We start from the raw sequence: 24,477 nt of genomic DNA on the forward strand, positions 1-24,477 counted from the left end.
AGAGTTTGTAAAAACAGAAAATCTTGTCTTATAAAAATTTTCTTTTAAATCAAATTAAGTTAATGTATGAAGTGGTGGGTGTTTAAATGATCGCAACGGGCTTTATGAGAAACTGAAACGTGCTCTTAAAGCAGAAAGCTTAGGAAGAAAAGTCCTTTCCCAGCAGTAAGTGTGGGCCTTTAGCAAGTCTCCTGGGACTCTAAATAGTTCACTTATTTATCTTTCATCTGGTATCTTGACTTCGGAAACACACACTTGGTCTACTGGTGGAGATGTTATAATGGTAACTACTTTCTTACTGGAACATAAGAGCTTTCTCTTAGGAAACTAGGGGGTGTCTTTTTTTTTCTGGGTAAAGATGAGAAAGGATAAAAATTGAAAATTAAGATTTTCTAAAACCATTGACTGTCTCAGGAGAATAAAACCTAAGTGTGAGTTTTGAATTCTCTTTTTCTTAAACTTCTCTTTTATATTTGTCCATGATATATTCTTTGTTATTGCTCATAAGAAGACTCAAGAACTCTGTTCTAGATTTTCTCAGGTAATTTTTAGCTTGCTCCATAATTGGGGGGAGTATAGATGGTGAGGTCATTGATGACGCCATGAATCTTGCAAGGTTACAGCCCTCTTATAAAAAAGCTTTCGCGTGTGTATGTGTATACATATATGTTTGTGTATGTGTATACATATATGTTTATGTATGTGTATACTCTGGAGTTGAAAGCCTGTGGAATTACTGCATTAAGTGTGTGAAGGGAAAATGGGTTTCCTTCCCGCTGTCTCATATGCTTTCTAGAAACCCTTCTATTTGGTATAGTGTTGTTCAGTATAGACTTGAACTTGCGTCTGTAACTCCCCGGAGCTTGTTTTTGTGGGTTAGTGTCCAGCTGGATGATCGATTCTCTCCCTCAGAGGTCTCCCTGTGAATGGGAGGATAGAACACATCCTCTTATGAGTGATTCAGAAGGTGCAGAAATGTTTCTATCCAGAGAACTAACATGACATGAACACAAAGGTGGTCTCAGAAGCTGTAAGAGTTTGTGGTGCCCAGAGGGTACACTAAATAGGGATCTTCCAGTGTAGTTTGCCAGTTTTGCCAAATCACAAGAGTCTTCTGAGATGCAACACTAGGAAATTATATTTTTCAAAGGCACCCCAAGTGGTTTCCTGGCTGTCAGCAGAAGTTTAATGGTCCCAAATTGAATTTTTTAAAAAATATATATCTTGGGAAGTCATCAGGTCATGACTTAAAAAGGGCCATAAAATTTGAGGAGGTCAGTAGTTGATGAGAGCAGATTGTGGATGACACAGGGGTTCCAGGAGCTGGGGTTTCCTGGGAGTCAGTCCTTAAGGTGGTAGGGAAATGCATTCTCCTTGGATGGGATGACTGAGACTAGAATTTGGTATAGCAGTCTGCCCAATGATGTAAAGCAGAAGTCCCAAATTTGTTGATCTGGCCTTCAGGGCTGTTCCCAATATTCCTTAGCTTGCCGAATCTCCCAGTTAACAATTGCTCCTGACTTTCTTGAGTTGAGAGTGTACTTGCATTTTCTTCCAATGTATGTATTCTTTTGGCTTTCTATAATTTTTGCTATAGAGGGCTGTAGGAGCCTTTTAATCCTAAAGGTGCATTGATTACAAGTTTGTTTCTCTTAACTGGAAGTACTTGGCCAGCTCCTCTATATATGTGGGAGGTCTCCAGGCAACTGTGAATGACTTTTAAATAAAACTGCGAAGAGGTCAAGAAGTGCTTTGCTGGTTCTTGTTCTGTCTCTTTAAAGGGAGACTTCTCTGCCTTCCTTGGGCTCTAGGAGTATAACTTCCTTGGCTCTGTCTTGGGCTCTTCCACACCCACTGGCTTCATCCTCTCTCTTGAACCCTGAGACAAACTGAGTTTCCATGCTGTTATTTTGCAAACAGGACAGCTCTGCTTCAGCATTATGTCTTGTGCTACATTCTTAAATGCCATGTGTTTGAAAGGGAATTCCAACATCCCTAATTTTCTGTATCCCTGATGCCTGTTGCAGTTCTAGACTCTCGCATAGGTAATCCCATAGTCACCTATTAGTCTGTTTCTGGAACCACAAAAAGTATTTCTAAAAAAATGGTAACTGTTTCCTCTCTCTTCATCGCTTACACCTAAGTGATCACCAAGTCTTGCCATTTATTTGTCTGAATTTTTCCTGCCTCTTTTTTCTCCATTCCTAAATATACCACCTTGTATCTTATCAATTCTAGTTCATACTGAAATCTCTCATCTTCTGCCTGCCAAGCTAATCTTGCTACTTTTTCTTTATAAAATAAGAACTAACTATACCCATCTCACAGGCTGTTGCGAGGATGAGATGTAACGTTAAGTGCCTGTTTATCACGTGGTCTGACACAAGTGTTCGGTGCATAGTAGCAGAGTACACTCTTACCTCCTTCAGAATTTTGTTATCCTTCACTTCACCTCTGTGTGTGCACCGTGGAAGCAGCAGATTGAATACTCAAAAATACAGGATACAGAGCCCTGTGGGCGTGTTTGGCTTAAGTCGCTAGACCTGTTTAGCTACCTGTGAGATCTCAGGCAAGTTGCTGATCTTTGAGCCTTCATGTTTTTTTCCTTTACAACGGAAACCATTACTGACTATTGATCATTATGATTGTTAGGAGAGTAAGATAACTTGCAGGTACAGAGAGGCTTCCCAGATGGCATCAGTGGTAAAGAATCCACCTGCTAATGCAGGAGACACAAGAGACTGAGGTTCGATCCCTGGGTCAGAAAGATCCCCTGGAGTAGGAAATGGCAAACCACTCCAGTATTCTTGCCTGGAAAATCCCATGGACAGAGGAGCCTGGCAGCTACAGTCCATGGGTCGCCAAGAGTCAGACACGACTGAGTGCACGCACACACACACACACACACACACACAGACACACATACACACACACACACAGCATAGAGAGAATGCTTCCTTAACAGTCAGTTGCTGTGCAAATGCTCCTTGTTTTTTATTCTTCCCATACTGCAATCTTAAACCCTGTAGTGTCCGACAGAGAGGCTTAAGAAGTTTTTTAGCAAGTGTGATGAGCATTTCCTCTCTCCTTTTTGCAGGTTAAGCCCATCCACAGTGATGGCCGCAGCCTTACCCAGGACCCTGGGGGAGTTGCAGCTGTATAGAATATTACAAAAAGCCAACCTGCTTTCTTATTTCGATGCCTTTATCCAACAAGGCGGTGATGATGTCCAGCAACTTTGTGAAGCTGGAGAAGAGGAGTTCTTGGAGATCATGGCACTCGTGGGCATGGCTAGCAAGCCCCTTCATGTTAGAAGGCTGCAGAAGGCTTTGAGAGACTGGGTTACAAACCCTGGCCTTTTCAATCAGCCACTGACGTCTCTGCCTGTCAGTAGCATACCCATCTATAAGTTACCAGAGGGCTCACCGACATGGCTGGGAATATCCTGCAGCAGTTATGAAAGGAACAGCAGTTCCCGAGAACCTCATTTAAAAATCCCCAAGTGTGCTGCCACCACGTGCGTGCAGAGCTTGGGACAGGGGAAGTCAGACGTGGTAGGCAGCCTAGCGCTGCAGAGTCTCAGTGACTCCCGACTCTGGCAGGGCCACCACGCCTCCGAGAGCGAGCACAGCCTCTCCCCAGCTGACCTTGGCTCCCCGGCGTCCCCAAAAGAAAGTAGCGAGGTGCTGGATGCTGCTGCCGCCCTCTCTGTAGCCGAGTGTGTGGAGCGGATGGCCCCCACGCTGCCAAAAAGTGACTTGAACGAAGTTAAAGAGCTGCTGAAAACCAACAAGAAGTTGGCCAAGATGATTGGTCACATCTTTGAGATGAGTGATGACGATCCACACAAAGAAGAGGAAATTCGAAAATACAGTGCAATATATGGCAGATTTGATTCGAAGAGGAAGGATGGGAAACACCTCACACTTCATGAGGTAAAAAAGCTCACATTTTTCTTTGTGTGTATGTGGTGTGCTGTCTCTTAAAGAGATTAACTTGATAATAGCTTACAGCAGAGATGATACACTCCCTGGCTTAAAGACATTTAGGTTCAGCAAAATGTAACTCTTTAGTGAAAATTGACTGTATTTATGGTGTTAAGGTATTTCTGTGTTGAATTCAAACATGTTTAACTTTAAAATTGTAGTGTAGAGTGACTCTTAGAATACTATCAGTTTAAGTAGTGAAAGCATAAAGTCTGCATTTACAAGGCAGTTTGTCTTTTAATTAAGAATTAAAATGAAATTTTAAATCTAACTTAAATATCATTTTTGTAGACTTTTTAGAAAAAAAAGTTGTAAAAAAAATAACCAGAACTTAAAGTGATTTTCACATAGCATAGAAAACAAAATTATATTAGATGAATGTTAGAAGAATTATTGTAGCTTTGAATATTGTTTTGTTGTGACATTTGACATTAAAAATCCTCATTTTATTTTTGTAGCAGTCTATCTAGAAATATTTTGCTTAAGTAGAAGAGTACATGTATGTATATTTCTTTCACATTGGCTCCCTTTTTCTTGTCTGTCTGGCCAATACATCATCTTTAAGACTCAAGCATGAGCTTAAGTCTTTTATAGTGTGTTTTCCCCTAAGTAGAATGACCTTTCCTTTCCATTTTTACCCCTATGCATACTTCTATCACAGTAACTTCAACACTTTATTGTACTTTTTAATATATTGGTCTGTCCCTCACAGTGTACGTTGGGATTCTTCAAGGTAGAAATTGTATCTCATTCATTTTTATATCCTCTGAATCTAATGTACTGAATAAATATTTGAAAAATAAGTGCATTTAAAAATTACCTTTTTTAAACAAAAGCTGTTTCATAGCTAAAATTTATAGCCATTTATCCATTAGAAGAAAGAGAGAAATTCTGCTTGAAAAAAATTTTCAGTTGAATGCAGTATTTCATTACTTACAAACATAAGATCATTCCCCACAGACTTGTACTTGAAGAAAAAAATAGTATATACTCATTGAAAAAGTACTCAGTACCTACAGAAGGATGTGAAGTAATTGAATCTGTAAACATCCAGCTACTTTCCTTTACATATACAAATGTGGGGTCATATTTTGCACACTCTTCTCCAAATTCTTTTTTTTTAAACTTAATAATATACTCAAAGTACAGTATACTATTATATTTTCAAACGGTTACATATAGAGCTACTGTATTCATTTATGGATTACATTATATTTCACAGTATGTATGTGCTGTTATCTGAGCCATTCACTTTTTGATGTCACTTAAGTTTTCATTTTTTAAAAATGTTATATATTTTAAATATATATATAGTATATATATAATTATATATATGTATGTAATTATAGAAAATATTTATATTTATATAAATATATGTTTATATATTTATATTTATATAAATATATATATCTAGTTTAAAATTTTATATATTAAAACACTATACACATATACCTTTACAGATTTGTACATCTTTTCCTATAGAATAGATTCCAACATGTAAAATTATGGGCCCAAAGAATATGTAGATTTAATATTATAGTAGATAGTGCTTAATTGCCATCTAAAAAAGCTGGAACAATTTATATTTTCTTTATCATTATTATATGCAAATGTCCATTTTCCCACACTCTTGCTAATACTGCATTTGTCATTTTTAATTTTCGTCAGTCTAAGAAAAATTTCCATTGCTCAAAGTAACTTTCATTATTGAGAAAGAGCATCTTTTCATATGGTTAATAAACATCCAATTTTATGTTCATATCCTTTGTTTTATTGTTGGAGTTGTCTTACCTTTAAAATATTGATAAAAACTTTTTATGTTGTAAGTATATTAACTTTTTTTCTTAGATTGTAAATATTTTTCCAAATGATCATATGTCCTTTGACCTTTTAGACTGGTTGCCATGTGGAAATTTAATTCTGTATAGTAATGGTCGTTGATCTTGTCCTGTGTCCTTTCATTCATCTGATTCTGTGTTCCTTCACCAGTGTAAAGTTACGACAGTTACTGTAGCAAAATACTATATTTTATATATGGAAAGGCAAGTGCCCCTTCAATAGTATTCTTGTGCAGCGTCTTTTTTTTTTAGGTAATCTTACACATTTCTCCTTCTCAAATGAAGTTTTTAGTGTATTTGTCAAATTTCCCCAAAATTTCTGCTGGTGTTTGATTAGAAATGCCCTAAAGGTATAGGTTAATTTGGGGGGAAAATGATATATTTACAATAATGAAAACTCCCATATAGTAACATAGTATGTGCATTTACTTAGCTCTTCTATATTCTTCTGTAATTTTTTAGTTCTTTATTCACAGTTTTGAACATTTCTTGTTAGGTCAAATACTGTGTATTATACATGTGTATATTAAATGTTTGTATTATAAACATTTACATTTATTTTGCTTTTATACATACATGAATAAGATATAAAGGGGATATAATTGTAAATGAAATTGTTTCCTTTTTAAATTACTATCACTGGCCGATTTTTATATATTAATCTTCTTTTCAGCAGTTTCACCATCTGATATTTTTAAATTATTATAGATATGAATGTCAACTGATGCTTAATATCAGAGAATTGGTTAGCAAAATTAGTCACAGGGATTCTATGATTTGATCTCCTTTGGGCATGTCCTTGTGTAATTGTTATGTATTGTTGCCATACAATAATAAATTCACAAGAACTTGTGAATAGATCTAGAAAATACAAGTAGCATTATAATTCAGCTGCACTTTGACACTTTCATTACCTGTGGCCCAGTGTAGAGGAATCTGCTAAAGGCTCTTATGATAGGAAACAGAGGGCGAAACGTGTTGGCAGTTTTAGGTTCATGCTTTAATCTAGCTTTCATATAGTTCTTAAAACATGGCAGATGAAACATAGTCAAGGACCTGTACTTTTATTAAAGCAAAAGTATGTTAAAGAGATGACTTCAATAAACCCTATCAATCTCACTTAAAAAATTTCTAACCTCCTTTTAAAAAATCCAAAATGAATTCTTTCACACTTGACTTTTCCTAAGGGGCTCTTTGCTTCTTTGAATAAATAGGCACAGGTGGTATTTAAGTAATGAGCCCATTGTGGGTTTCCCAAAAGAAGGAAACAATCAAAATGAATGCTAGTAGGCAGAGATGTGGGGGTGGAGCTTTGGAAAATGTGGCTTGTGTTTTTGAAACTTAACTTAGACCACTTATTATTTGTAAGTCAAGTGTGTGAATCTGGTCCAATAATATATTTTAGGATAGAAGTTTATGCATCAGAGCACTTTCTTCAAACTAGTAACCATCCAAGAATTTGGTAGAAATTATGAAATCCTGAGGGAATTAAAGAAGCTACTATCAAATGTACTGTTTAGGTATTGTGATAATTTTACATTTTTTAATTTGACTGTTTCAAATGAGGGAAAGACTTGAGTTTTTCTAAATTCCTAAGACTAAAGAAGGTTACTAGTTTGTCCTCAAGTTCTAAATAAGGAAAGATATGACTTATTCTTAATCCACTTTTAGTGGTATTTCTGACCCTGTGTATAGTATTACAAAGTCTGTGGACACTATTCTTTTCATCTTTCAAGACATATAGGTAGGTCACAAGTAGATGAACATCAGGAAGTTATCTGTACCTGAAAAATAATTTTCAACTCACGAGTACATAAAATTCTCATTTTTATATGCACTTTATATTTGTTTCCCAGTATACATTGTAAAATTTATAATCATTCCATTTTATTGTAAAGAATTGTAGAATGAATCATTGTTACAGACACTTTCTTTAAAGCTAGAGAATCAGTGATGGTCTTAGGACATGGCTAGGTATGGCCTGGTCATAGGGGTCAGACCGTGAGCATAATAATGTAAGAGGCTGAGGCCTAGAACCACACTCGTTAACTGGTGTGGGGCAGGTGCTAACGACAAACCCAGGAGCAGGATTACAAAGAGATCCAGGCAGGCAGAGTTCCATCTGTCCAGATGTGTTGGTAGAGTACGTGGTAAACTAGGTAAGCAGAGTGCATCAAACCTTAAAGCAGTAAGTGGATAAAGAGAGACACTGAAAGTTGGGAAGAGCAAGGCCGTGGAGAATGTAGGGGCTTGTAATATGGAGAGAGAGAAGCACAGACAAGTCGGCATTATAGAGAATGTTTGTCAGCAGATAGCAGCTTCCAGCCAAAGAGCTCTGGGACTCAAAGACAGGAAGGACAAAAAGAGGAGAAAGTAGAGTTAGTGGGTAAGTTGTAGATGTAATGGAAATGCTATAGAAGGTGGAGTGCCAAGAAGATTGCGAAAACAAGGACCTAGGCCCATGGGATACATGGTGGTGTCAGGTTTAGGTCAGCTACCACTATAACGTTAAGAAGGCAAGGCTGAGGGTGTCAGAGAAGCCCAACGGTTTTAGTTTTGAGAGACAGGGATTGTCAGATCAGGGAAGCTGGTAGACCTGAACATACTATTACTAGGTACAATGCTTTATTCTGAACTCTGAGCTTGAGTGGAACAATTTCACCATCTCATACTTGAAAGAAATGCTGGACATTTCCTTTCGATCATTTTAAAAAGTAGATTAGACTTTGCTAAGTTTGGGGTTTAATGAAATCTGAAGAAATAATGGAAATATATTTCTTTCAGTTCATTAATGTTTAAATACTATCTCATGTATAATTAAAATGATGTTGGTTAATGAAAAAAAAAAGTAGATTATAGGGCTATCAGGTTAGTGTCCCTTCTTGAGTCACTTTTGATAATTCACAATTTTTCTGAGAATCTGTCCATTTCATCTAAGTGTTCAAACTTATTGGGATAGTTTATAGTTTTTAAGACCTAATATTGTTTGTACCTTTGTCTCTTTTCCCCTGATCAGCCTTGCCAGAGATTTGTCAGTTAGATTAATCTTTTCAGGGATCTGCAGACCGAAGCCTGTGGGCAAAATTTTGCCCACTTCCTGATTTTGCAGATAAACTTTCTTTGGAATACAGACATGCCTTTCTGTTTATGCATTATCTGTGGCTGCTTTTGAGCTATGGTGTAGGGTTGGGTTTTTGTTAACACAGACTGGCCTGTAAAGCCTAAAATATTACTAGCTGACCTTTTACAGAAAAGCTTTCCAACTTCTTTATTGGGAAGCACTTTTGGCTTAATTGAACTTTGTAGTTATGTTGTGTTCGTTTACATCTGCTTTCGTATAGTTTATTGTTCTAACTTACATTTTATCCTGAGTTCATTAATGTTCAGTTGTTCTTTTCTAATGTAAGCAATTAAGGCCATGAATTCTCACTATGTATTGAATTAGCATTATTCCCAAAGGTTTTAATTCTGATTATTTCTCTCTTTTATTTATACTTTCTGTTCACAAACTATTAAGAAGTTTTTTGTTTTTTTTTTTCATTTCCTAATGTGAGAGGTTTTTCCTTAGTTCTTTTTCCTAATTATTTCTAACTGAGTTACATTGTGATCAGAGAACATGGTTTGCCTGTTGCCAGCCCTGTAAAATATGTTGAGATGTTGTTATGGCCCAGTATGTGGTCAGTGTTTTAAATGTGCTTCTGCAGTTGTTGTTAGAGTATTCTCTATGTGTTTGTTTTAACAAGCTTATTAGGTCTGTTATTCAAACCTTCTGTAGACTGAATTTTTTATTATTTTGTCTGCTTGCTCTATCAGTAACTGAGTCGTGTGTTGAAATCACCTACTTTGATTGTTGAGTTGTCCCTTTCTCTTTGAATTCTGTAGTGGCCTTATTGATTTTTAATAATGCATTTTGCTTTTTAAAACTTTTTTGTGTTGATATTAATACATGTGCTTTCTTTTTGTTAGTAATTGCTTGTTACTTCTTTTTTCCATCCTTTTACTTTTGGTTTTTCTGAATCTATATTTTCGATATACCTCTTGTAAATATGATAGTTGGGTATTTAAAAAATTCTGTCTTACATTCTTTGTCTTTTAACGGAAACATTTGGTCCATTTAAATTTATTACAGTGACTGATGCTTTGAATTTATTTCCTTTATTTGTATTTCTTCCCTTCCTGTTTTTTATATCTCACATTTACCATCTGGAACTAGTGTCCTTTGGCCTGAAGTGCATTATCTAGAATTTTCTTAATGAAGGCCTGCTGTAGGCAAACTCTCTCCTTCCCCACCCTATTGGAGAATATCTTCATTCCGCCCTCGTTTTCGTTGTTATTGTTGTTCAGTAGCTAAGTTGTGTTCAACTCTTTGCACCCCTCTGCACTGCAACATGTGAGGCTACCCTGTCTGTTACTGTCTCCTGGAAGTCACTCAAACTCATGTCCATTGAGTCACTGATTCCCTCCAACCACTTCATCCCCTGTTGCCCACTTCTCCTCCTGCCTTCATTCTTTCCCAGCATCAGAATCTTTTCCAGTGAGTCAGCTCTTTGCCTCAGGTACCCAGAGTACTGGAGCTTCAGCTTTAGCATTAGTCCTTCCAATGAATATTCAGGGTTGATTTCTGTTAGGATTGACTGGTTTGATCTCCTTGCTGTCCAGGGGACTCTCAAGAGTCTTTTCCAGCACCACAATTTGAACATATCAGTTGTTTGGTGCTCAGTCTTCTTTACCATCCAGCTCTCACATCTGTACATAACTACTGGAAAAACTATAGCTTTGACTACACGGACCTTTGTTGGCAAAGTGATGTCTTTGCTTTTTAATGTGCTGTCTAGGTTTGTCCTAGCTTTCCTTCCAAGGAGCAAGTTTGTTTGTTTGTTTGTTTAATAGTAAAGCAATTTGTTTTCTTGGGTTGACAACAGATAAATCTCACTTGAAATGTGGCAGTAAGTTTGGGTAGAAGAGGAGGATATTGGTTGCATTAGTACTGAGATATTGATGGATATACATCTGAGGCAGCATATTTTCAAGAGTATTTCCTTATTACAAATCATCTGCCCCATTTCCAGACTGTGCATCTTGATTTTTTTAATATATATATATTTTTATTAAAGTATAGTTGACTTATAATGATTCAGGTACGGCGCAAGGTGATTTGGTTATACAAATACAGATATATTCTTTTTGAAATTTTTTCCATTATAAGTTATTACAAGTTATTGACTATAGTTCCCTATGCTATACAGTAAACGTTTGTTGCATATCTATTTTTTAATTAGAAATCTAGCATTCTATTCATACTGAGTCAAACAAATGGAATCAAAATGTAATTTTTTAGTTAGGCAAAAGAGTGTAAGTTTTCTAAAATATATTTGTTGTACATATTTATATATATGTATACAAAAGCTTTTCTCAGTTCATTTCAGTCACTCCAACTCTATGTGACCTCATGGATTGCAGCACGCCAGGCTTCACTGTTTATTACCAACTTCTGGAGCTTACTCAAACTCATGTCCGTAGAGTCAGTGATGCCATCCAACCATCTCATCCTCTGTCGTCCCTTTCTGCTCCTGCCTTCAGTCTTTCCCAGCACCAAGGTCTTTTCCAATGAGTCAGTTCTTCACAGCAGGTAGCCAAAATATTGGGAGTTTCAGCTAAAGCATCAGTCCTTCCAATGAATATTCAGGACTGATTTCCTTTGGGATGGACTGGTTGGATATCCTTGCAGTCTGAGGGACTCTGAAGAGTCTTCTCCAACAACACGGTTCAAAAGCATCAATTCCTCGGCGCTGAGCTTTCTTTCTCATATAGTACAACTCTCACATGCATGCATGACTACTGGAAAAACCATAGCTTTGACTAAACGGACCTTTGTTGGCAAAGTAATATCTCTGCTTTTTAATATGCTGTCTAGGATGGTCATAGCTTTCCTTCCAAGAAGGGAGTGTCTTTTAATTTCATTGCTGGAGTCACTGTCTGCAGTAATTTTGGAGCCCAAGACAATAAAGTCTCTCACTGTTTCCATTGTTTCCCCATCTATTTGCCATGAAGTGATGGGCCAGATGCCATGATCTTAGTTTTCTGAATATTGAGTTTTAAGCCAACTTTTCACTCTCCTCTTTCACTTTCATCAAGAAGCTCTTTAGTTCTTCACTTTTTGCCATAAGGGTGGTGTCATCTGCATATCTGAGGTTATTGATATTTCTCCTGGCAATCTTGATTCCAGCTTGTGCTTCATCCAGCCCAGCGTTTCTCATGATGTACTCTGCATATAAGTTAAATAAGCAGGGTGACAATATACAGCCTTGACCTACTCCTTTACCAATTTTGAACCAGTCTGTTGTTCCATGTCCAGTTATAACTGTTGCTTCTTGACCTGCATACAGATTTCTCAGAAAACAGATTAAGTGGTCTGGTATTCTCATCTCTTTAAGAATTTTCCAGTTTGTTGTGATCCACACAGTCAAAGGCTTTAAGCATAGTCAGTGAAGCAGAAGATGTTTTTCTGTAATTCCCTTGCTTTTTTCTATGATCCCGCAGATGCTGCCAATTTGATCTGTGGTTCCGCTGCCTTTTCTAAATCTGGCTTGTACATCTGGAAGTTTTTGGTTCACGTACTGCTAAAGCCTGGCTTGAAGGATTTTTAGCATTACCTTACTAGCACGTGAAATGAGCACAGTTGTACAGTAGTTTGAGCATTCTTTGGCATTGCCTTTCTTTGGGATTGGAATGAAAACTAACCAGCCACTGCTGAGTTTCCCAAATTAGCTGTCATATTGAATGCAGCACTTTAACAGCATCATCTTTTAGGATTTGAAATAGCTCATTTGCAGTTGCATCACCTCCACCACTAGCTTTGTCTTCATTCTTAATTGCTACTTATTTTGGGTATCAAATTCTATATTGTCATTTACTTTCTGTTCGTAATCAAAGGTATCATTTCCTTGGCCTTTGGCTTTCATTGTGTTTAGAAGCCAGCGGTTATGTGACTACTGTCTGCTTTAGAAGTCTTTTTTTCCTATACCCCAATTCTTATTCCTCCTTAATTCTTCTCTCCTTCTGACTTCTCAATTTTTCTTGGTCATTTTTACTCTATTACTCTTTTAGTCATATTTTCAACTCCTTTTATCTCTTTAAATGAAGTCCTTGAGGGACTGTTTCTGCTGGTTTTTACTTTTGATTCCTTCTTTCTTTGACTCTTTAATGATTTCTATGTATGAACTCATATTTCTTGAAACTGTGGGAATGTTTTGAGAGCTAGGAAGAAAATGGACTCTCCTAGAGGTTTTTTGTTTTTGCTTCTACCAGGCACCTGTGCTCCACACAGTACAACTGTGGAGCCTCATGAAAGTAAATTCTCAGGCTGTTAATGTGAATTAGGGCTAAAAACCCATGTGAAGAGCTGATTTGGGTTTATGAAATTCTCTCCCAGTTAGTAATAAGGTTCAAGACTGGTAATTCTCCTTGCGTTTCCCTGGAGGTGAGGGGGGACCGTGTACAGGTATGTTTCTGATTCTGTCTTACATTTGGCTGTAGTACTTTCGTATTATTTTTCACCTTTATGGAGGAAAGGTCTTTGACTCTTCAGCCTCTCCTTTGATGGATTCTGGGGTTTTTCTGTTACTCTCTCCGCATACTCACCAGCCTAACAAGGCTGTGAAGATTGAAACTCTAAAAGTTCATCTGGTTTAGCATCTGTCCTCAACTTAGTCTTTGAGATACTGTCTTCATTCATTTTTGCCTCAGTAGTTCTTACTGTCTTGCTGGCTTATTAATGTAAAGATATTTTTTCTTCCTATTTTAGCCGCCATTTTTCCTGTGAGAAATGTGAGAGGGCCAGGCATAGTACATAGCCCTCCCTCTGCTGGAAATGGAAGTCTTGATTGCCCTCTGAGCCTCCCTGTTACATAGCCTTCATGTTGTAGTGTTATGCTAACACTTACGTGAAGCTTAATTGAAAGTCACAATCGTTTGATTGTTAAAAAGATTATCATTTTAAATACTGCCAGCAAAGACAGTTTTAAAATATAGTTATAAATAATAGAAGGCTAACTTTAAGAAATCTTTTCACAAAGATATGAATGGAATTTTGGTATTTTTAGCTATGAAAGGAGGAAGTGGAGGAAGTAAGTAAACCAATGAGGGAGACTATCTTATTTTATACTTTTAACAAAGTTAGAAACTTAGAACTTTTAAAAAGCTAGCTTGGTACTGCAGTGACTAACTGCTGGTTTTGGATAATTTTTCTTTTTAAAATACATCATGATTGTTACTGATTTAATTATTAGCAACTAGGATTATGAAATCTAGAAGATACTTACAGAAAATAATTTTTGAGGGGAAAGCTTGATGAATTGGCTTCATATTACAACTTGGAGTGAGCTACCATTATTTCTCTAGCCTCAGTTTTTTTGCCAGAAGGCTCTTTGAGGACCTGGGGAGTTCAGTATAGTTTTTGGTCTGTTAGAGCCTGAATTCAGTTACAGAGATTGTGTTCTGTTTGTTTTTCTTGGTTTCTGGTAGGATGATGAAAGGAATACTAGAACACTGTTTTTAATTTATGTTGAAAAGTTATTATTATCTATGGCTGTGCATGAGCTGGTACGTCTGAAATATTGTCAGTTAAAATATCTTACAACCAGAATTTCTCCATACTTACTTAGGTTTATGAGCACAAAAAAGAACTAGCTACATAACAGGCAACTCAAAAAGGATAATTAAAGGTCACTGTAGCTACCACTAAGCTGCAGTTGAAGCTAATTTATTTAGGAAATTATTCTTTGCAGTATGTTTTACTTTCTGCTCCTGTAACATTGTGCTTATCAAAAGCACTTAGGGAAGAAATTGATCTACTGATGATTCTTTAGGAGGGGAGGGAGAAGGCTGAAAATAATTTCTTCCTATTATGCTTTCATGTTCAGCCATGGGTTTAAAATAAGAAACCTGGCCTTAATTGCCAGTAGCCACATTACAAGCATTTAGTTCAGTTCAGTCGCTCAGTTGTGTCCAGCTCTTTGCGACCCCATGGATTTCAGCACACCAGGCCTCCCTGTCCATCACCAACTCCTGGAGCTTACTCAAACTCATGTCCATCGAGTTGGTAATACCATCCAACCATCTCATCCTCTGTCGTCCCCTTCTCCTCCTGCCTTCAGTCTTTCCCAGCATCAGGGTCTTTTCCAGTGAGTCAGTGCTTCGCATCAGGTGGCCAAAGTATTGGAATTTCAGCTTCAGCATCAGTCCTTCCAATGAATATTCCGGGCTGATTTCCTTTAGGATGGACTGGTTGGACCTCCTTGCAGTCCAAGGGACTCTCAAGAGTCTTCTCCAACACCACAGTTCAAAAGCATCAATTCCTCGGTGCTCAACTTTCTTTATGGCCCAACTCTCATATCCATACATGACTACTGGAAAAACCATAGCTTTGACTAGACAGACCTTTGTTGGCAAAGTAATATCTCTGCTTTTTAATAGGCTGTATATGTTGGTTATAACTTTCCTTCCAAGGAGTAAGCATCTTTTAATTTCATGGCTGCAGTCACCATCTGCAGTGATTTGTGTGTCTAGTTAGTAAAAATTACAATGTAAAGAATACTTATATACATTCGTTAGTCAGTCAATATTCATTAAGCTCAGAACCCATGCCAGAGACTGACAAGTCAGGTCTCTGGCTTAACATGAGAAAGTGAAAATGCAGCATACGTCAAGTGAAGGAGAGGAGGTTACACACCTGTGCTCACATGGATGTACACAAAGGAATATTTGAATAATATGCATAAAAATATTAATAGTCATTCTGGATGGAATGCATGTTGCATTTGTTTTCTTTTGCTTCCCTGTGTTTTAAAAACTTGTTAAAAAAAGTTATTGTGAGTCAAGTGGAATGTCAGGGTAGGGAGGAAGAGTAAATGCCTGATTGCTTATCAAAGGAAAATGAGAATTGATACTAAAACAACTTTGTGGCAAGTGTGTCTTCTCACTTCCTGTTAGAGTCCTTGGAGGTAGTGATATTATCCAGTTTTGCCGCAGAGAAAACTGAGGCTCTGAGACGTTTTTACATGTCCAAAGTTACACAGCTGGTAAGTGATGGAGCAGACTCCTACGCCTCTCTGCCTTCAGGTCCTGTCAATTTGCCGTCAATCATGCCTGGAATGGGTTTCTTGCTTTTTAAAAAAGTCTGATATACCCCTTGGCAGTTTCTTACATCTATTTAAATTGACAACATTATATAAAAAACATGCTCTAGTCTATTAAGCAAATTATAGTGTTGGACTTTAGGATAACAATTGATACTTAGATTTTTAGAACTGGTGTTGCGTCAATGAGCAACTCTATACTGGCAATATTTAACACTTAGATGAAAGAATAGAATAACATGAAATTAAAACACATTTGCTCCTTGGAAGAAAAGCTATGACAAACCTAGACAGCGTATTAAAAAAGAGACATCACTTTGCCAACAAAGGTCTGTATAGTTAAAGCTATGGTTTTTCCAGTAGTCATGTATGGATGTGGCCATACATGCTTTGGACCATAAAGAAGATTTGATGCTTTCGAACTGTGGTGCTAGAGAAGACTCTTCAGAGTCCCTTAGACAGCAAGGAGATCAAACCAGTCAATCCTAAAGGAAATCAACCCTTAATATTCACTGGAAGGACTGATGCTGAAGCTCTAACACTTTGGCCACCTGATGCAAAGAGTCGACTCATTGGAAAAGACCCAGATACTGGGAAAGATTGAGGGCAAGCGGGGAAGGGGGTGACAGAGGATGAGATGGTTGGATGGCATCACTGACTCAGTGGACATGAGTTTGAACAAACTCGAGGAGATAGTGAAGGACAAGGAAGCATGGTGTGCTGCAGTTCATGGGGTCGCAGAGAGTCAGACACAGCTTAGTAACTGAACAACGTGAATCTTAGAGATTTGGTAACTCTAAGACCTTGTTTTTCCTTTTTAGCCCTCATGTGTGATAATACTTTTTTATTACCTTTTACTAAGTGATTTTATAAATATTTAATGAATATAATTTAATTTTTATTCCTAAGAATTTGCATGTCACTTCACATTATCAAACCATGTATATTCAGTTTTGTAAATTAATTTATTTATTGTAATTGGAGGCTAATTACTTTACAATATTGTGGAGGTTTTTGCCATCATTGACATGAATCAGCCACAGGTGTACATGTGTCCCACCGTCCCAAACCCCCCTCCCTCTCCCTCCCCATCCCATCCCTCTGGGTTGTCCCAGTGCACCGGCTTTGAGTGCCCTGTTTCATGCATCGAACTTGGACTGGTCATCTGTTTCACATATGTTAATATACATGTTTCAATGCTGTTCTCTCAAATCGTCCCACCCTTGCCTTCTCCCACAGAGTCCAAGAGTCTATTCTTTACATTTGTGTCTCTTTTGCTGTCTCGCATATAGGGTCATCGTTCCCGTCTTTCTAAATTCCATATATATATGTTAATATACTGTATTGGTGTTTTTCTTTCTAACTTACTTCACTCTGTAGTAAGTTTCATCCACCTCAGCTGACTAAAATGTGTTCTTTTTAATGGCTGAGTGATATTCCATTGTATATATGTACCACTGCTTTCTTATCTGTTCGTCTGCTGATGGGCATCTAGGTTGCTTCCATGTCCTGGCTATTATAAACAGTGCTGTGATGAGCATTGGGGTGCACGTGTCTCTTTCAGATCTGGTTTCCTCGGTGTGTATGCCCAGAAGTGGGATTGCTGGGTCGTATGGCAGATCTATTTCCAGTTTTTTAAGGAATCTCCACACTGTTCTCCATAGTGGCTGTACTAGTTTGCATTCCCACCAACAGTGTAAGAGGGTTCCCTTTTCTCCACACCCTCTCCAGCATTTATTGCTTGTAGACTTTTGGATAGCAGCCATTCTGACTGGCGTGTAATGGTACCTCATTGTGGTTTTGGTTTGCATTTCTCTGATAATGAGTGATGTTGAGCATCTTTTCATGTGTTTGTTTGCCATCTGTATATCTTCTTTGGAGAAATGTCTGTTTAGTTCTTTGGCCCATTTTTTCATTGGGTTGTTTATTTTTCTGATGTTCAGCTGCATGAATTGCTTGTATATTTTTGTGATATATTCAGTTTCAGTTAAGGAAATATTATCACCATATCATATAATCAGATCCCTTGGTTTCTCATAAGCAAAAAAATATGCAGAACATTTTTAAACTTTTTATTTTGCTTATTTTCCATAAATTCTTCTACTTAAAAATAAATAAAGTGTGTAAATAAAACCAAGATGACCGTTTTGATTAGTTTGAGTTCTGAGAGGTGTAGGTGACTTGATTTTCTTCTGTAATTAGGCAGTAGGACTAATTAGGAGTAAAGGCTATCCTGATTTTCATAAATTATGATTTAACTACATAATGATGTGACATTTTTATGTTCTCAAGTGAAACATTTTCTACATTGATGAAATAAAAATGCTTATAACTTTGGAAACTTTATTCTGAAATACAGCTCACCGTTAATGAAGCGGCTGCTCAGCTCTGTGTAAAGGATAATGCCCTGCTGACAAGAAGAGATGAACTTTTTGCCCTGGCCAGGCAGATTTCTCGAGAAGTCACCTATAAATATACTTACAGAACCACCAAGTAAGTGTGTAACTGACAGTGCTTTTGCAGTTTGATAAAGTAGAGCTTGAAACACAGTCCACTGGTAGAGTATATTTGAGAAAAGTAGAAGTGTGGTTATAATTCTATCAACAGCGAAATGAATTTTCAAAACATTGTTGCTGAAGTTTGTTACTTTGTCTCATCCTCTTTTATTATCTTTTGAAAGATAGTTCCCTAGCTCTGTAGTGTTGGTCTGGTAGTGGTTCTCAGCATTCTTCTCTCACATAGATGCTTTGGTTTTGAGTGTGATGAAAGGATTTAGTTAAGCAGCATTTATAGACTTATTTGTATACTATACAAACTACATGAACTCTCTCTGAAAGGAGTGTGTTTTCTTTTGCAAAGTGTTTGCCAATCTGAGGGGCTTCCCTGGTGGTTCAGACTGTGGAGAGTCTGCCTGTGGTGCGGGGGACCTGGGTTGGATCCCTAAGTTGGGACGATCCCCTGCAGAAGGAAGTGGCCAGCCCACTCCAGTATTCTTGCCTGGAAAATCCCATGGACAGAGGAGCATGGCAGGCTACAGTTCCATATGGTCTCAAAGAGCTAGACACAATTGAGCAATTTCACTTTGCCATCTGATGAGATTAGCTAAAGAGATAAAGACTTCATTACCCAGTATGCAAAGGCAAATTGGAAAATACTAGGTTACTAGTGAGTGAAGTATGGAATATATGTTTGAAATAAAAAACCTCATGTTGAAAAGCAGCGGTGATTTTAAAATTTACTGTAAACATACACATAATATATTCTTCATCTTACCCTCACTTAAACCCTAAGCATTGTCTGTAGATAGAGGAACATTTTGATCTTGTTCACTTGGCTTCGTATGGACCCTGATTTCCAGTGCGTGCTCAGCTGTGCTTGCCACTGCTTCTGTGAGGAGATGAATTAGCGTGACTGAGTGTATATTGAAAAAACCATATCTTGAGTGCCCTTCCCAGCTCTAATAAATCACATCCTCTGAGGATGGAACCTCAGAGTCCAAACTTTCACAAGCAGCTGCTATGATTCTTGTGCGTGTTCAAACTTGAAAACCACCTAGACAGGCACTTGCTTTCATTACCGTTATTTTCCCTAACTCCTAGTGGCTTTTTCGTCTGTTCCGTCAAGAGCCCACGTACTTAGAAATCAGCAACAAGTAAAATTATACAAAATAAATGATCAGGGTAAGAATATAAAGCAATGTTAGAGGATTACTCACAAGATTTTTTTTTTTGGTTGAATGTTCAAGAGCTGATTTTTGTGACGTTTTCTTCACTGTGTCATACAAAGTTTTCTGACATTTACATAAATAAATTTCTTTAATCAAAGTAGTACATGTATATGGTATATGACGTCTTATTACACAAGTCTCAAGTATACAAGGCTTGTTACAAAGCAGTTACCCTGCTTCCCCTTCTTTCTGAATACTAAGACCCAGAAACCACTGCCTTCCACAATTTTTATTTTTTATAGTATTTATTTACATTTGTATATTTTAAGTTAAATCATTTTGCAATACATAAGACTTTCACATTATAAGTTGAAACTAAGTAAAAAGCTGATGCCAGAGGTTGCACTCTCGTTTCTGTCTTCTTTACTCTCTTCCTCTTCTCATTGTTGGTAGTTGTTATTAGTTTCTTTTTCATCCTTCTAGTGTCTGTCTATGTGCATGTATTTCTCACTTATACCTTTTTTTTGGAAAAAAAAGAAGTAGCATGTGTCTGCATTATGTTGTATTTCATTCTTAGTTTAACGTGTCTTAGAGATCTTGCTGTATTAGCACAGATGCATCTTCGTCACTCTCTTTTTAGCAGCTGCAGGAAACTGCGTTATGTGGATCCACCATGATTCATTTAACCAGTCCCTTGGTGGACACATGGCTTGTCTCTAGTCTTTTGTCATTATAAGTAATACCACATTAACCTCATACATACTTTGTTGATTCTGAGATGTGTTTTTCCACATTTTAACATCTTTTGTGTTGAGGTATAACTTAAAAATTTATGAGTTGCCATAGTTGAATTGGCAGTTATATTTGATGTTTGTGTATGTGCTTCTGTGGGATAGATTCCCAGAAGAGGGATACCTAAAGATCAAGGGAAGATGCATGTATAGTTCTGATAGATAGACAAAATGTACTTTAATCTCATGTAGCCTTAAGCATTCATCTTAAATGGTTATTATTGTCATTTTATTCTAAATTGTACTGATCCATGAAGGATCACATAGAATACAGTCCTCGATTTTTTCCCTTTTTCATTTTGTGGTACTCATTAATACTGAGTATTTTCTGTTTTAGGCATTCTTAGGTAGTGGCCTTTTAAAATGTATAATGTAGTTGTGTTTGTCTGTTTCCCCATTGTTAACTTAGAAATTATGAAAAGTCTCTTTTTCATTATTTAATGTTCATTATGAATGTCTTATTTCTGGTGGCAGGGTTCCAGAGTTGTTTGTTTTGGTGGAAGTTTATAGATTTAGATGCCTTTAGAAAAAATTTGTTACCTTCTCAAATTTTTCTCTCTCCCTCATTCCCCTCAGGTCAAAATGTGGAGAGAGAGATGAATTATCCCCGAAGAGAATTAAAGTAGAGGTATGATTATGTGTTATCTTTTCTTATGCTAATAGTATTTGCTTACTAGTTCAACTGAGAAAGAAGGAATGGTCCCATCAGCTAGTGAGAAAATGTGAATTGTGGAATCTGAAAAATGATACAGAATGTGGTCACTTTGAAGTATCTGTAGTAATTTGAACTAGGATACTCAGAAAACTCCTGGAAGGAAACAGCAGTGATGAGCTTGGGGCCCAGTCAGTTTGTCAAAGGTTGATTTGTAAACAGTTGTTTCTTACAGATTTAAAACTCCTTACTGGTTAAACTGTCCCTTTTATAATTTTATTTACATCATTAGTCATCTTATCAAGTAGACTCAAAGCAGCTAAAGTTTAATTTCTTTATATTAAATATCTGAGAGAAGTGACACTTCAGTAGCTGTAAGTTATGAAAACTTTACTGTAATTAAAAGCCTCTTTTAGACTCAAAGCAGCTAAAGTTTAATTTCTTTATATTAAATATCTGAGAGAAGTGACACTTCAGTAGCTGTAAGTTATGAAAACTTTACTGTAATTAAAAGCCTCTTTTAGGGTATAACTGCTGAGTCTCTCTTTCTGATTTTAGACCTGTGAGTGGTAAGGTGAGTTGAGCAAGAACAATATGCTTTTCTTAGGGCTCTCAGAACCAGTTTCAGAATGAAACTCTTTAATTTGGATTGATACTTTTCTAAAGGCCAGTCTGAAGCAGAGCGGGCAGCTCCTTTTTTTCTTGGACAGGGGAGAGAGGTCACTGCTCTTGGTCATTCATTCTTTAATTTCTTGTTAAGGAAAACAAGCTGTGTTTAACTACCCTAAATTTCCATAATCAGGTTATTCTTGCTAAGCATCTGATTGCCTGCAATAATCTTTCATTTATACCAAAGCCAGAGTTAATCTTTTAAAAACATACATCCCTTTTCTTGCTTAAATCTTTCTAGTGGCTGTCTACTCTGCCTAGAATAAAAGCTACACTTTTTCCTGAGGCTCCGAAGACCCTGCCTGAGCTGACTCTGACCCGACTCTCTAACCTCATCTGCTTCCACACTTCCCCATTCTTACTGTGTCCCAGCTCCACTGACCGCCTTTCAGTTCCTGGAACACATCAGACTCAGGTGTGCCTCAGCGCTGGCTGGCTGTTGCCCTCCCTGGATCTCTCTCTGGGTCTTCACACGGCTTCAGCTTGTAGCCGTTTCCTCGGAGCTCCCTGCTTCCCTCCTAAAGAGGCACTGTCACCCCCCATCGCATCTAGGCTCTCTGTCCTGGCGGGGCGTCTTTGTTTTCATAGCGCTTACCCGTGTCTGAAACTCTTATGGATGTGTTTTTAATTTGTTACTGGTCTGCCCCATTAGGTGAAAGTAGAGCTCTTATCTGTCTGTCCACTACTTTTACTTAGTTTATAATAGTGCCTTGTGTAGGCCTTAAAATCTATTAGATGAAATCATGAATGGCCATGAGTAAATACCTTTATGTTCTAAAAGCTTTAGCCATACACAGTGGTTCTCACAGAAGAAAAGTGTCCAAAATGAGCGCCTTTTTAAAAAGTGTGTTTATGTTTGTAATCTACTTCAGTGTTAACTCAGGAGTAATGTTTAAGATGGGTTAACCTCACATACAGTACTCAAAAAACTTACTGAAATGACTTAAGGCCATTGAAAGAGCTAGCTAGTGCAATATTTTCTGCTGTTGCCTCTCAAAATAATGAGTAAGAGAGGATCTCTGTGGATTTATCTGTTAGTGACTCTGCCTCTAGAAGGGAAACTGGATAAACAAAGAAACTACTAAAGGGTATGTGGAGGATTTAGAGGCAGGAAGGTACAAAACCTACCCTGTGGCCAGGAAAGGTAACCAGCCAGCTACTGGCTTATTAGAGAGTATGTCTGCCTCTCTCTCACCGTTGACCCTCCACGCCACTGTGGCTCAGGCTGTTCTCACATGTCCAAGCCGTGGTTTCCTTTTGTCTAGCTGCTGCGGCCACTGGGGGACACTGAAGTCTGAGGTCATGGATCTCATGGACTGTTGGAGCTATAGTGTTTCCTTGTTACGCTGTATTGATAAGTCTTTCTGACCCTCTCAGTAGCCCTGATCTGAAATGTAAGCTGATTATTTCTGTATCCAGTTACAGTGTTTTGGATTTCTTCTTAGGAGCTCACAGTGTCGGGTTGAAGTTAGATGTGACCCTTCCAGCCCTTTATATTCACTAGAGATATTTGACTTATGCATGCGTTTTAAGTTGCTTCGGTTGTGTCTGACTCTGCAACCCTGTGGACTGTAGCCCGCCAGGCTCCTCTGTCTGTGGGTTCTCCAGGCAGAAATACTGGAATGGGCTGCCGTGCCCTCCTCCCGGGGATCTTCCCGACCCAGGGGTTGAACACGCATCGTTTAGGTCTCCTGCGTTGTCAGGCAGGTCCTTTACCACAGCGCCATCTGGGAAGCCCCAATTGAATTATAGTTCTATGTGATTAGTTTATTACTTTACTAGACTTCCCAAAGCCATTTGCACAGTTGTGGATTTAGAATTAAGATAATCATTGTTTCCTTTTTCTGTGAATAACAGTTCTAACCCTTCCTAAACAGACAAGTGACTAATAAACCCCAAGTGTTCTTATAGACACTAAACTCTTGATTTTAAAAATGAATAGGGACTTTGGCTTTGAATTTAGGACAGATGTTTACTTTTGTTGGTTTATTTTTTTGTCTTGTTTTTGCTTAGTGGTTTTTTAAAAACTTGTGTATTGCAGAGCATTGATTTGTGCAAAATGTGTGTTATGCCTGTGTGTACACCTACACGTGTATATAGTGTAATGTGTAATGCTTTGTGAGATATACAGTACTGACATAAATGGTGTTCTATGCCTGTCCCGGCTAGGCATTTGAAATTCTCTTGTGTATAAATTCTCTTGTGTACTCTAAGTCAGATTTGAGATCCTGGAGCTGTTCATTTGGTTTCGGAAGCTGACACTGAGGTAGGTAGTATTAGCAGTATAGGGTTACACTCCCCTAAGAAGACCACCAAGCATTAGTGCTTTATTTATGTCTAGCTTCTCTGTGGCTGCTGGGGTGGGGGGAGAATTTCTGGCATGAGAAGATTAGGGGAGGCTTAATGAGGAGATACCATCTGAGCTGGATTTTAAAAGAAGGGTAGGATTTCAGAAGGTAGGGATGTGGGGTGGAAGGTGGAGGGGCATTGCAAAGAAAGACTAGCATGGGCAAAGACACAGAAGTAAGAAAATACTCTGTGTGTTTAGAGAACAGTAAGACCAGTTTTTCCAGAATATATGGCTGACACAAAGGATGTCATAAGTAAATGAGAAAGATTTTAGAATTCTTTGAGTATACTGTTTGTCTTATTTCCTTTGAGTATTGTTTTGTGATTCTTAGCTCATTAATTCTCTATTAAGAAAACGTTATATAAAAATAAGCTTAGCTTATTGTAGT

General features: G+C 37.7%; 1 protein-coding gene across 3 annotated transcripts in view; it reads left to right on the top strand.

The window, feature by feature from the left end:
- Window positions 1-24,477, top strand: part of NAB1 (NGFI-A binding protein 1) — a 47,134-nt gene that overhangs the window by 8,350 nt on the left and 14,307 nt on the right. For all 3 annotated transcript variants that reach the window (XM_043487573.1, XM_043487572.1, XM_043487571.1), the window contains exons 2-4: window positions 3,098-3,935; window positions 18,320-18,453; window positions 20,995-21,046. In XM_043487573.1, the coding sequence (XP_043343508.1) occupies window positions 3,117-3,935; window positions 18,320-18,453; window positions 20,995-21,046 (1,005 nt within the window). In that variant the 5' untranslated portion in view covers window positions 3,098-3,116. The remainder of the gene's footprint in view (window positions 1-3,097; window positions 3,936-18,319; window positions 18,454-20,994; window positions 21,047-24,477) is intronic.

The sequence above is a fragment of the Cervus canadensis genome, chromosome 15, assembly GCF_019320065.1.
Source record: "Cervus canadensis isolate Bull #8, Minnesota chromosome 15, ASM1932006v1, whole genome shotgun sequence".
NCBI classification, from domain to species: domain Eukaryota; kingdom Metazoa; phylum Chordata; class Mammalia; order Artiodactyla; family Cervidae; genus Cervus; species Cervus canadensis.